The sequence below is a fragment of the Triturus cristatus genome, chromosome 5_2 (assembly GCF_964204655.1).
Source record: "Triturus cristatus chromosome 5_2, aTriCri1.1, whole genome shotgun sequence".
Taxonomy (NCBI): domain Eukaryota; kingdom Metazoa; phylum Chordata; class Amphibia; order Caudata; family Salamandridae; genus Triturus; species Triturus cristatus.
Genome location: NC_140588.1, coordinates 475,866,221 through 475,880,977, shown reverse-complemented (window position 1 = coordinate 475,880,977; position 14,757 = coordinate 475,866,221). Strand labels below are relative to the sequence as shown.

The following is a 14,757-nucleotide window of genomic DNA, read 5'->3' as shown; positions in this document are numbered from 1 at the left end:
ATCAAACAATTCCTTCAGGATATTTTAGGTTGTTTGCTTTACGTATCCATTTCCTGAGGGAAGATTGGGTTGCCCTATTGTGTGTTACAGTGTTAAAGCCGTAGATGCACAGCCACAACAGTTAAGCACTTTTCTGTGCTGGATGCTCCAGCTATGATCTAGGCCGGCCATGGCATGCCATATAATATGTCTTTGTGACCATTCACAAGGTCCCTGGAACTGCAGGATCTACATCTACTCCCATTTTGTGAGCATGGCTCACTACAATATGAAGTCAGCTCACTGGTCACTTCACGTTATTGTGTAGTGGCCAGCAGGATTGCATCTGAACTCTGAGTTGGGTCTCAGTAGGAAAGCAAGTGGCACCACTAAGAAGTTATCCTCCTTCACTAAGAGTGGGACAGAGCTTTGCTTTCTGAAAGCTCATTTATTAGGATTGCTGTGCAAATATAACTTTGGATCCAGATTTTAGTTTTACATCATGATGATCTGAAAAGCATGCAAATATAGAAGCCACATCCCATCTTGCAAAAATATCAGGGGCCATAAAAACATTTTCAGTGTCTATGAACAGGCCCAGAAGAGGTCCAAGTGCTGGTTTTGCTGAAACTGCATTGCCTACACTGCATACATTACTTAATGGTTAGTGCATCAAGTGTACACAGGACAACTAAGAAACATGAACAGCAACTGCTGTAATGTATTTTCTGGAGTGCACTTCATATAGCACAATTTCAGCAAAAACATGACCATTCCTGAGACTGCACACTTGTGTATAATTAATTTATGATTCATCGGAGCATCACCAAGTTCAACATCCATTCCTATTGACTAAGTCAAAAGAAACTTGGAATTTATGGTGCAGAAACAAGGCATGACACTTGCCAACAACAAACATACAAACCATTGTGGTTGCATTTATTGGAAACATATTGTGCTGTGCTCATTCTTTCCATGAAAGATGGAAACTGGAGCCTGTAAATGCACTAAACATTTTAAGCTGCATGTAACTCAAAAATATACTGCCATGTGCTACTTTCACATATGCCTGGCAAGTTCACAGTCCCCGCACTACTTTAAAAAAACAAAGGCCCCCTGTGCTCAGAGAAAATCAATGCTTAGTAGACCTTGTGCTGGCTTTGATATAAACACAAAATCCCAAAGGTCGGTCCAACAATGTATATTAACATCCATTCATAATGTGAACTGCACAGATAAGTGCTCCAAGGCATGTTACAGATTATTAGGTTTCTTTAGCACATCACCTTCATACACCAGCACAGTATGCTGTCACCAACGGATGTATAGTTAACATGTTTACAGGTCCACTATTAACTTTTTATTTGTTGCAATCAAATCTTAATGAGGTGAAAACATATCTCCATCCATGCACATCCTTGAAATGGGTCAGGACTCGACTCCTGGAAGAGAAGTTTCAGTGCTGGGAAATGAGACAGGTATCAAGGTGAAAGAAAAAACCAAATGCTACTTGAAAGAGAACATTTAAGTAAAGGGTGAAAAGAAGGGAGTTGAGAATAGCCTGGAGGTTTGGCGGTAATTACAATGTGACTGAATGTGAGATGGGAGGAGAAAAAACTAAATTCTTTATATAAGCACTGGAAAACATCAGTCATAGGGCATTTTATGGAACAAAAAGGACTACATTCTGATAACATTTGAATTTCCCCTTTTTCTAAAACACTGAAAAATCCTGCCAAAACCCAGTTGGAATCTACAACACATGGAAACTGAAAATAGGAAAGTTTAATTAAAGCCTATGCCACTTCTAATATCCGTAACATTTTGAGAGAGTATCCTGTCTGCCCAACTCTATATAGCACCCTTAGTTTTAAAGCTTTTAAGCTCTTTATTTTTGTACAGTGCTTTTTGGTTGACTATGTAATGATTTAAGAATTAGTAAACTAAGGTAAACACCCTGACCATTAAATAGATGCACTTTATCAATCAGAGTTCTCCTTTTGGTTCATAAGAGTTCTCACATCTCACATGACACATGTGTAGGAAGCCACATAGTTGCTATAAACAATAAAACACTTCTTTTAACCTTGAGTGGTGTTAACACTGTTGTTGGCTAATTAATACCGGTAAATACCAAATACTTTTGAAACATTATTAATAATGACCAAACAATACACATTTTTGCAAAACTTTAACTTTAAGATCTGGAACCATTCAATGGCTCAGAGTCAATTTAATTTATGTAGAATGACATGAACTGTGGATAGGGCACTACATTTTAAATATAGTTAACATTAGAACAACAGAAGCCAGCCTGAAGTACAAGATGAAAATATGGTAAGATTTGCTTTTACCATGGTCTTGCCAATATACACGCATACACACACGCACACACAGATCTAATACTAATTATAATAGAAATTCCCATTTTGGCACACACCTAACACCACCTAAGGCATATCCAGTTGCTTATTGGTAGGTATGCTGCTGGCCGCTATGAAACTGGGCACGATAAGCTGAATCAATGTGTTATACAAACGGCATACTAGTGTCAACCAAGATCTATGGCTCATAGTGGCTGCAAATGTAAAGCAAACCATTTAAAGTAAAGTGCTGCAAAAAGGCCTATGCAGATAACTGCAGTTTTTCAGGCCGATGAGTCCGGGATAACATACATGCCACTGACACCAGCTTGTGACTCTCATCATGCACAAATGTCTTTTGCTTGGAAAATGTCACTGATCATCCTCTTTTGGGGTTTTTGTCTTTCTGGTCATGTCCGCTCCTATTTGTTTTTTTGGGGTTTCCGGAAGAAGGGGTGTTATTCTTTGCATTCACTTTTGGCATGCCACTGCGACCACTACGCCCGGAGTTTGGATTTCTCGCGTGGGCGGTTCTCAATTGTTCTTGCAATCTCTGTTCCCACCTCTGTGAATGCAAACAGAAAAAAAGTCAGTGAGATATCAAATGGTACTCTATAATAACAAATTCCGGGCCATCTAGGTCATTATGAATTTAATCAATGTATTATACACCATCTATAACAACTGAACCCTCAATATATGTTCAAGTTTACTCGCTGAGGGTAAAAGACTTCATCAACGAATGAATAGCCAGCCTGCCTATAGAAAATTCAAGCTTTTAAAACAACACATTTCAGGGACGTGGCTTGAGACCTTGAGATGGTGCATGCCCGAGATGACACATGCAGCCTAGTGAGGCTCCACTCTGATAGAGAAGACCTTTGGAATTAAATGGCCTTAGGATAATTTGTGACTTCACAAAATAGAATAGGTATTAAGGCAAGTTGAGGCAGCAGTTTCCTTTAAGAAAAATATTATTTTCTTGCCTTCTGGCTGACATGTAGGAAAAGACAGGATGTGTTTGTCTAATAAGCACTTGCACTTTAGTTTAGTCAGCTTTTCAAGCACTGCTGTGGAGATTTATAACTTAACAATTAAAAGAAACACGTGGTGGCAGGTTTACTGGAGGGTGAACAAGTTTATCTATTCTACAGAAATGTGAAATAGTTCTGTGGAGTAGCTACAGTGTTTCTTTTTGTGAGTGTGTCATGTCTGTCATGTTTTGGAAGAAGTGCTGAGGTGATTTGTGAACTTTTCATCCTCTCACTTTATCTCTATTGCTATGAAAGGCTTTCTTCAACCTATATTTTATTTTGCTGTATAGCATGAAAATGATAAGAATGACTTAGAATAATACTATTCTGCCTTTCAAGTCAAAGCAGCTGCTAAGTAAGCAAAGCAATTGAGAAACTTTCTGACATTATTGTAAAGCACTTTTCCTGATACCTGGAGAGGTTTTTATTACAGAAAACACACTGAAACAATTCTGAAAGGTACTTGAAAATGTATGTGTGTAGCTCTACTCTAAGCCCTACTTTATTCAACATCTACCTTACTCCTCATGCTCTACTTGTGGAGGCCTTGCTGCTTGTTTATTTTTCTCCTCGGGATTCATTATAAGCTAAAGAGACAGCCCTTTGTATTTGCTTATTTACAACTGAGCTACTGAAATAGCGAGGCTTTACCTCAGTGACTGGATTGTCATGCACTCACTTTAAGGCTCTATTTTAGTTGTTCTGCTGGTGTGTGGGGTTATTGGCTCCTTCACCTACCTGGCAAAAGTTGGAGGAATATTTTGTCTACTTTTCTGCAGTTTTATTTCTGGGTTGCAAAGTCACTTATGCTCCTCATTAGCTAAATGTCAGTGGGGCAGTATTAGAGCACAATGTGAGTCAGAGGGAGCACATTAGTCTCTGTATAACTGAGCAAAGAAGGGGATGGTCCCTAGCTAGAGTGTGGCTCAACCACCAGACAAATATGTGTCCTGGAACCTGCAGGCCTTATCTGCCCTCAATATTACTCCACTTTGTTAAAATAAGACAAAAGAGGAAAATAATTCTAGTGTGATAACGCGGACAGATTTCTGGATTATGAACTTTGATAATATAGCTTGTACCAAGATTGGTAAACTAGAAGCATAACGGTAAATGGCATCATTTCACAGGTGTGACTTTGAGTCAGTCTTGGTTTCATAGCCAATGCACTAAGCATTTAAGGCATTCTAGATCATACTTATGAAAGGAAAACTGAATCTGCACCCCTCAGAATGCAAAAAGCTATTAACTAAATCACCAGTTCTGGCTGAAATTCACACATATGGCATATGCGCGTTTTACAGCTGCTTACCAATCCTGGCCTCTTGTCAACACGAAGCTCCACCAGCTTCCATGATCTTTCTGGACCCATGATTCCCAGGTCAGAGGTCATTATAGGAGTATGCATCAGAGCATCAAGAGAAATGAGAAATAAAGAGGCTGGAGTACTTCCTCTGTATTTTACAGATGGGACTGATCATGGCACCCATCCATAGCAGCTAGTAATCAATAGAGGAGGTGAAAATTACACCTTGTGAGAAGGCATTGATAAGTTATGCAAAGGAAATCAACTGAAAATTCCCCATGGGAACAGCCTATATCTTGAACCTTGTTATTTTCTAAGTTGGAAAGGAGTTAAGAAATGCAATCCTATTTAAAACAAGAGACATCAAGAAGAGAACTGGGGGCATCATAGTAATTTTAATTTGTCAATTTAGCACAGTGAAAAGGAAGATGTTACCCCAAAAGCTCTCAATTTCAAGCTAAAGGAGGAAAACTGAAAATGCTGACCAAAGAACTGCTTTGATGAATTGATTGTAGAGACCCAAATCACCATTTGTTTCTTCCAAATGACCAAATGTAGAATTGGAAGCCGTAGGTAATACACCAAAAAATGAGATTGTGAACCTGGAAGCGGAGCTGCATAAAATACCAGATTTGGTAACCTCTCAGAAGAACAAGGGCGCGAGACATAGGGCCTTATTATGAGTTTGGCGATCCTCCATTCAGCCAGCCATGGTTGGCGGGAGGGTGGGTCTCACTGCGGTGGTCTGTTAGGCTCATAGGAGAGCCTTAAAAGCAGACCGCTGCCGTTACAGCATTTGCAGTCCGTTCCTGCGTGGTGTGGTATGCACCATGTCATGCATGCCACACTGTGCAGGAACAGGGGTGCAATTCCAGGGGGCTCAGCATGAGTCCCCCTGCAAGCACCCCCAGGCCCAGAAGCAGCAGGGGTCCTAGGACCACCCTTACTTCCATGTCCTCCACCACCTTTTTCATGGCATGCTCACCGAATTGCAAATTCATAAACTTAATGAGATTAACCCGAGAATTCAATTCACCTATCTTATTGAGTCTCATAGTATTGCTTATCTTGATGTTGTATTAAACAGATTGGGAGACATCATTGAGACATCAGTATTCAAAAAATCGACTGATCGTAACAACGCCTTGCAATACAAAAGTTTTCACCCATGGTCATTGAAAATACATCTACCTTTTTCTCAATTTCTAAGAATCAGACGTATCTCTTCTAAACCGGAGTCATGCGTGCAGACTATTCAAGATTCTAAAAACAAGTTTTTAGCGAGGGGTTACCCTTTGAAAGTAATTAATGAAGCCGAAACAAGAGCATTGATGAAAAGTCGTGATGCTTTATTACAAAAGCAAGACAAGCCACCAGGACCTAATCGTGAAGTATATGTATCTACTTTTTCTACTAACTCTGATTCTGTTAAAAAAGTATTCTACTAAGATGGGATTTGCTGCAAACAGAATCTGACTTCAAAGGAATCTTTTCTGAGCCACCTCTGTTTGTATATAGAAGATCTAGTAATCTTAAGGAAATTTTGAGTCGCACCACATTCTGCTCTGATATTGCTTCTAGAGGCATGACGAAATGCATGAATTGCTCTCACTGCAACAATGTCATCATTGGCAGGTATGTTACACACCCTTGGACTGGGAAAAAGATTAAGCTGAATTTTGATGCGAATTGTAACAGTCACCATGTGATTTACTTGATCAAATGTCCTTGTGATTTGTATTATGTTGGCAAAACTGAGAGGGCTCTACGTATTCGTATCACCGAACATAAGAGTAGAATACGTACTAAAACCACAAGCTCACCTTTAGCATTACACTGGTCAGAGAAGAAGCACTCTATTGCTCAATTGAGATTCTGTGTTTTGGAAAAAGTTGTAGCACATTTAGACAAGGATATGACGAAATTCTTGTTACAACGTGAATCCTATTGGATTTGGTTTTTGCAAACCTTACTTCCAAAGGGGTTAAATGATAAATTTGAATTGGCATGCTTTCTTTAAAACAGTTTTTTCATGGTTGATTCTTACTGTGCATTATTCACATCACTTAGTGAGTAGTTGTTAATAGCTCACTTCAAGTTGATATTGTGTTGTTCATGTATTCTGTAACAAAGCTGATACTGTGATGATGATGTATTTTGTAACAAAGTTGACATTGTGATATTTGATTTTTTATGTAGAGTTTTTTTATCAGGTACTTTTATTTGCTTTTAGGTCTCTTATTTCTTTTCATTTCTTTCATCTCAAACTTTATTGTTTTTGTTTAACCCCTTCCCCGCTCATGACGGAACCGCTCCGTCATGAGCCACAGTTGCCGTGTGCTCATGACGGAGCGGTTCCGTCATGCCACGACCGTTGGCGGCCACTCCGCCCACGCGGCGCTGTTTCCCCGCCTGTGCGGGGGGACAACGCAACTGGGCGGAGTCATGACGGAACCGCTCCGTCATGAGCACAGCTCAACCGTGGCTCATGACGGAGTGGCTCCGTCATGAGCACAGCGCCACCGCGCTGCCCCCCCGCACCCCCCAGCGCTGCGGCGGAATTCCCGCCACAGCGAAAGGGTTAAGGTCGTCTCTCGACACTCTTCATTTTTTATTTTCGCGTGGTGGTGGTTTTCCCGTTCCAATATGGCGGCTGTTTTACAGCTTGCTCCTGAGGTTGAGCGCTGCATGACTTTTGGTATGGGCTGGTGGTCTGTAAATTGTACTATCCATGTAGTCCTGTTTTTATGTTTGTTTCGATGCACTGCTTAAAAACACGTGATCACTCCGTGGTTCTCGAGCCAGAAACCCGGCGTGCTTGTTCGCGGAGTCGACTCTGTACTCAGATCTTGCTGGTAAGTGTGATTTTGTTAACGTTATCCGAAGTTGGTTCGAGGATTGATATCTCTTTGAAACCTTGGTTTTGAGGCAAGCAATTTATTTCACTTATTTTTTTGCTACAGATATTTTGGTTGGGAATTCGTTTGACGCTTACGACAGGTGTTGGGAATTCATTCTTAACGTTACGATAGGCTGCTTGTTGGTAAGAGGACCTTGTTGTTCATTGATACGTATAGTTTTGGTCATCGGCACCTTTTATTGATATAGTGATTTTCGGATTACAGACAATTAAAGACGAGGACAGTCTTGTTACAACCACATAAATTGCGTACAGATTGACTCAACACATTTGTACTTGAATCCATGTACTTCAGTAATCTAAAGGTACGCTTCTTAGTCACTAGATTAGTATTAGAACGTATTTGTTAAATATACACGGGTGTTGATCTTTATGAATTTTCAGTTTTCTTTCGGTTGTGGGCCTTAACTCGTAGCTTTTCACGGTGGATTCTTTCTTTGTCTGCTAATTAAATATCATAATTCATAAACCCCTGACTTCTTTTGTGCCCACAACTTGTAAAGCATTTCATTGTAGTTATTTTTGATGTGTGTAAATCATACATGATTATTGTTTATACTTGTAGATTTCCCTGACGAAGGGCTCATTCTACAGCCCGAAATGCATTGGGATTTTCTGTTGATTTTTGGAGTTTAAAGAATGTAATACTGCTGACTACAAGCAACGTTCTGTTGATTTTAAACGAGAAGCTATCTGCATTCACCAAGAATAAAGGCAGAAGACTTCATTTATCCTCTTGAAGTTTATTTCTATTAATGTGTTTCATTTAATTTTGATACACTGTACAAAGGACTGTGCCTGAATTTGATAACATTTTGTTCGCAAATGTTTTGAAAACTTGCTGTTGGTAATTCTGAATATGTGAGTACGCCCCCTTGGGGGCATTTTGTAGTGCACTCGGTATTTCTGGACATTAGTCTAGAATTTCTAATTCTTTTGTCACCGCCCTGAGAAGGGCAGTGGAAATGAAAGTCGGAGTAGGCTTGGCAGTGCTGTAGCGGCACCTCCAGCATATTCCTGCCCATTTCCAGACCACCGGCACAGAGGGATCCTAGATCCCGGCAGAGCCAGTGTTCTCGTGGCAATCCAACCACCACACTCATAATACGGCAGGTATACCACCAGTGTGGCAGTGGTTGGACCGCCACCACAAGTACGTACTCATAGCAAGGCCCATAATCAGCAACATACACCTTTCTCGCTCAATCTTCAAACAAAAGAGCCAGGACCTCTCGAGCCATAAATTCCAAGGGAAAAAGTTTGGGCAAATAACCAGAGAGGATCAGTTGAAGCTGAGCATACTAGTTTGGGCAACATTAGTCAGTCTCAAATGTCTGCCTCTGCAATGTTCAAAAGCCTCATATGCATATCAGTGGCGGCAAATCCTTTGCAATCTAAAACTCAACCACTGACAGCGTTTGCCAAGCAGTTTCATTCATCTTCCAGTTTACCCTCCTGTCAAATGAAAGAAAACATTGCCAGAAGTGAAGGACAAGAAATTAAGCACAAATAATGGATACTAGAAATATATTCATAGCCAGTGTGTAATTCCAGAAAATAAATCACATTCCTATTTTATTTTGCGGGCTTTGAACTGCAGTTCAATCAGAATCGAAGAAAAGTAAGCAGTGGCAAAGGCAGATTGTTTGGCTTTGTTGCATTTGTGCATGCCTGTGTTTGCATTCAATAGCACAGTAAAGTCAGATCTATGTCTTTACATTGCTTGTTTTATGTTCCTGTAGGAGCACTCAGTGCTATTCCATCATCTAAACTATAACACACAACTTACCAAACATGAATAGAGCAAATAACACACAGCCTAGAAACACGTATTAAAAGGGCAACATGATAAACGCTTTGCTAATTTCTTGAGCTTTGTTTGTCATTCACACAGCATTACAGTGTATCTAAATATTTTATAATGACATATACATGGATTTCTTCGAGAGAGATTTTACTTCAGGGGCCGTATTACACAGTTTGCACCCACTTTCTATGCCCTGGGGGTACTTTGGTATTACAGAAGGGGCTGCAAATAACCGTCCGACCCCTTCTGTAATACAGATAGTGACGCACATATAGCATCAGTGCTATCATTAGAGGGTGTTCCATCATTTGCATGGGGGTGGGACCCCATGCGAATAAGGGAGTCACTTTGCCTCTGCGTCCGCGCTGTATTACTGACGTGGGTGCAGTGGCAAGCATGCCTTTAGAAGGTGCATTGAAAGTGCACCATAAAAAGGTAGCGCACTATCAGTATGCCTTCTAAATGCAGCCCTCTAAAGGGAAAAAGGGGGTCCCATACACCCCCAGAATTCCCCTTGCAGGCAGGTGCAGTCACTCACTGCAACCGCGTGCAAGGGGATCTCTGATCCCTACAAAAGTGCAGGCGGGTTGTCGCCTGCACAGAGAAACATGCAACACCTTTAAAACAGCTGCTCCGTATTTCTCTTGAATGCGCTGCCATGGGGGCAGCACGAGTTCATAGCTTCCCTGAGGGCAGGGCATCCTTCTTGATAGGGTGCACTTTCCATGTTAGCACCTGATGCACCATGTTAAAGGTGCACCGTGGTGCAAATATGGAAAGTGCACCCTATCTCTAATACGGGCCAAAGGGCCGTATTACAAAATGCAGTGCATTTTCCTTGTTTGTGCCAGGCGCACCTTTCAAAAGGTGTGCACTATTCAAACAAGGAAAATGCAGCATACTAAATTGAATGTGCTGCCCCCAAGGCAACTGGAAAATCATGCAACCCTAGGGGCAGTGCATTGAAGTGAAATACGAAGCGGCTTTGAAACAACCGCTCCGTGTTTCACTGTGCAGACTACAACCCGCCTGAACTTTTAAGAGGGGTGAGAGATCCCCTTGCAGGAGGGTCCAATGAGTGACCAAGGAGATGTCTAGTGGGGTGTGTAGGACCCTCTTCATCCCCTCCAGATGGCTGCCATCAGAGGGTGTACTGACAGTGCACCACCTTTTTGTGGCACACTGTCAGTGCACCTCATCGTGGCTTCTTTGCCTTTGCGCCTGCATCTATAATACGGCGCAGACTCAGAGGCAAATAGATTCCCTTATTTGTGTGAGGCCATGCCCCCATGCAAATGTGCAAATGAGAGAACACCCTCGGATGATAGCACTGGCACGATAGGGATGGCAGCGCTATCTGTAGTACAGAAGGGGCCACACAAGCGTCTGCAACCCCTTCTGTAATACCAAAGAGCCCCGGAGGCACCCAAAGCAGGCCCCTGGTGTGATGTGAAGCATCTTGGAAACACCAGTTCGTCCCCTACCACAGACCTCTAACCAGTGGCGCCTCCTCCACTATGGCGGAGGAGATTGGCCCCACTTTCTCGCAGTGCGAGAAGCAAAAACATAAAATGGCAATAACTTTTAGTTATTACCATTTTATGTGTCATTTGCGGGCAGGGCTTTCCTGCCACTGAAGCAGGGGAGGAGTGGTTTTCCCACTCCTAAGTGCCCAGTGACTGTTTGGTTAGTCCTCTTGGGCCGACCAAACCAGTCATGTGCATTTTCCCCTTCTCCATGCAGGTTGCATTACAGCCTGCATGGAGAACATGCCCACCCCTCCAGCCCCTGGCGTTCAGACCCATCACATTGCTGCATTGCAGCGCTGTGATTGGCTTAGGGGAATGAGCCTGGCTGTCTGCTACCTGTTCCTGTCCAAGTCGGAGGCAGGAGAGCAGGAGTAGAGAAGACCAGGGACCTGGCCTCAAGGTATGTTTTCTTTTAAAGAGCTCCCTCCTGCGCGACCCCTCCTCCCCCTCACCATGACCCCTCCGCCGCGCACGAGCCATCCCGCGAGCCATGCCGGCTGCAACTGCCTCCAACATCCGTGTACATCACCGTAACCCTTGAATTCTGCAATTCCTCTGTACCTGTCCAGTTCACTGTCCTGAGCAGTTAGTGAGGTGCTGAGCGGTGTCACTGATATGCAATACAAGGTGCGCTGGTTATGAATGAGTTGAAAGGGATTAAAAATAACAGTGACATGGAAAAGAAAGGAAGGATGAAGCAATTTTACTAAATAAAAGAAAGTATATGGGAAAGGCAATATGTAGCAGCCATCTTGAAATAATTAACTGATTTTAGTTCTAGCTTTAGCCAAATTCTTTTATTTTTCCAAAGAAATCTTCATAAAAGATGTTAATTTAGTTTAAATAATGTTTACTAGTTTCATTAAATAGACCTTAGTGCAATAGTGATAGACATATAATACAGATCATAAATGATGTGCACTACATATACAGTAATTTGCTTTAAAAAGGTACACAGATAATTACAATAAAAATATTAAAATAAAGGTTAAAATGAGAAAAACCCAGATAACTATAATTTACAGATTAAAAGGGATGATCAATATATCTCATGTGACAAGCATCCTCAAGCATTCACGCATATTCAAACTACTATAAATTTCATATATATCTTAGAGCTACTAAAATTAGTACAATAAAACTATAACATCAATCCCCCCACCCACAGTTACCCCTAATCAAGAAAAGAAGTCATAAATAAATTTTCTAAATATTCTACATGGTCAAGTATATCACAGTAGTACCCATTATCACCCAATTTATCAGTATTAAACAGATTTATCTTCTCTTACCCGCTAGGACTCAGGGAACTATTAGACGAATCTGTGTCTGCTTCCTGGGCCAACAAACTATCCACCTGGTGTTCCCACACTTTAACCCTTTCAATTTTACTTCTTCCTCTTTTCATCTCAAAAAACAACACAGCATTTTTCAAACTAGGCCATTTAACCATTTCTTTACTCCATCTAGCAATTTGAGGTCCTTGAGCTGATTTCTAGTGCATAGTCAATTCTTGTTTTGCCAAAACCAAACCTAAGACTGTAAATCGAGTAGTAGTTCTCTTATTGTTCGGGTGAGGGTATCCCCCTGAGAGGTAGACCAAGGGTGTACAAGAGATATCCAGCAAGGGTATTCCATTCATATATTCTATTACTTCATTCCAGAACCCCACTAATGAAGGGCAGGACAATACCATGTGGAACATTTCTGCCCCCAACTTCCCACATCTAGGGCATTTTTCAGCAGCAGTCCCATAGAACTTGTTAATCCTGCCAGGTGTAAAATAAGCTCTATGTAGGATATAGAAATTAATTAATTTGAACCTAGCATTTCTAGAAACAGCTGGTATATGCCGTACAATCCTGTACCAGTCCAAATCATTAATTTGGAGCTCAAAGCCTCTCTCCCATTTTAATTTCAACTCAGCAAGAGGAGAAAGAATATTTACACAAATCACATGATATAGATAGGAGACCACTCTTATATACCCTGTTGTTGTACACAGCTGCTAACACACCTGATATGTGGAAGGTTCAGCATCTATCTCCATTTCTCAAATAATTCCTTATTGTTGCAACCAATTCCCTGTGTGCTAAAAATTGTCCTCTAGGTGTATTAAAGTCTTCAAGCCTAATCAATACTCCAACCGGATATAGGTCTCCAAAACTGCTAAACCCAAAGGTAGTCCATCTTTAAATCCGTGCTAACACTACTACCACTCCTACCACTGTTTTCATCCATTTTAATGGCATATCAGGCTTATAGGGTACCTGGACTCAGATTTTCTGCAAGCAACGTCGCCAGCACTGCTGTATCACAGGCAGCTCTTGAGAAATAGCAGGCAGTCTCCACCGAGAAAGCAAGAAGACTTTAAATAAGTCCTGCAAATCAGGCAGTGAGCCAATAACACCCTCCCCAGGGTTCATTTGACAGTAAACCCACTTATTTAACCATTGCAGTTGAGCCGCCAGATAATAAGATTCAAGATAAGGAGCGGTCAACCCTTCTTCCATTACAGGGCGCTGTAGTTTTGTTAGTGCTACTCTACGCCTACCTGTTCCCCAAAACAATTTCCAAAGTAGCGATTCCAATTTCCTAAATAATTGGCGAGGTACCACCAATGGGCAACGTGTTGAAGAAATAGAGTAATCTTGGTAGCGCCACCATCTTAGCTACAGCTATTCTGCCAGCCACAGATAATGGTAAGCTCGTCCAAAAATTAATACTAGTTCTAAGTGTTCTAACAGCTGCTCCAATATTCCCAGCTAATAAATCCTACTGGCTATGATATATCTTTAAACCTAAATATTTAATTCAGGTAGGACTCCAATGGAGCCCATGTAAATCCAGGGGCTGTGCAGCATCTCAGCAAAGTGGAAACAAGTGAGATTTTTGACAATTAATATGTAGCCAGATACTACACCAAAGCGGTTTAATAAGTCTATACAACCAGGAAAATCCATCCCAACATCTCGGAGAAACAGCAGCATGTCATCCTAAAAGATCATAAGATGATGGAACGTGGGGATTTCTGTCAGTCCACTTCATCCACTGGTTTTGTTTAGTGTATTTCAAATTTTACTTCCACACACCACAGTAAACACCACAGGGCAATGTATTCCCCCCCTCCTCAGCCACTGGCTCATTTAATGCTGTTGCAGACTCATATTTCCTTGAGCAGTGAAGCCTAAACTGTAGAAGCAGCTGTGGGTTGTTTGAGTGACTATAGGAGGTTCCGAAACACCGGAGGCATCATTGTAGGGATCATCTCCATGAAATGTGCCTGGTGCACCAACTATATGCTGGTAGGGCACCAAAACAACTGTTTATCACTATAGTTCCCTGTTGAGCTCCTCAGAGTACTGATTACTTACATAAATACAACGTTTGCACAATCCTGTGCACCTGTGTTTCCTTTGTCTATAGTTGCCATCCAGTTCTTTTTCTACTGCCATAACCAGTATTTTAATGGAACAGACGGTAAAGAAAACGTAAGAAAATCATTGAAGGCCAGTATTTCCTCCTCTTCTCTGTGGCTACTGTAAAAAAGCAAATATACGAAGAAAGCACTTCGAAATGTGTTCTAGAGCTGCCTTTATGAACAAAGTCCGACAGTTATTTAAGGTCCTATTTAAAAAAAATTATTCTGGCCTTTGCACAACCTTAAAATGTGAACAAATGGTTGGTATTTGTCTCTGGCAAAGGTGCCAACCCCATTTGTGTCACTGTAGGGTCAGATGTTTTTCTTCAGATCCGCAGGTGAATGTAGCGAGCCACTCGGGACCCTACTGCGTGAGGCCTTCACCCGGATGTGAACCT

General features: G+C 41.5%; 1 protein-coding gene across 1 annotated transcript in view; it reads right to left on the bottom strand.

Moving 5' to 3' along the window:
- Window positions 1–889: 889 nt before the first annotated feature.
- Window positions 890–14,757, bottom strand: part of SFRP4 (secreted frizzled related protein 4) — a 189,720-nt gene continuing 175,852 nt past the window's right edge. The window contains exon 6 of the mRNA XM_085607458.1: window positions 890–2,907. Within this exon, the coding sequence (XP_085463584.1) occupies window positions 2,722–2,907 (186 nt within the window). The 3' untranslated portion in view covers window positions 890–2,721. The remainder of the gene's footprint in view (window positions 2,908–14,757) is intronic.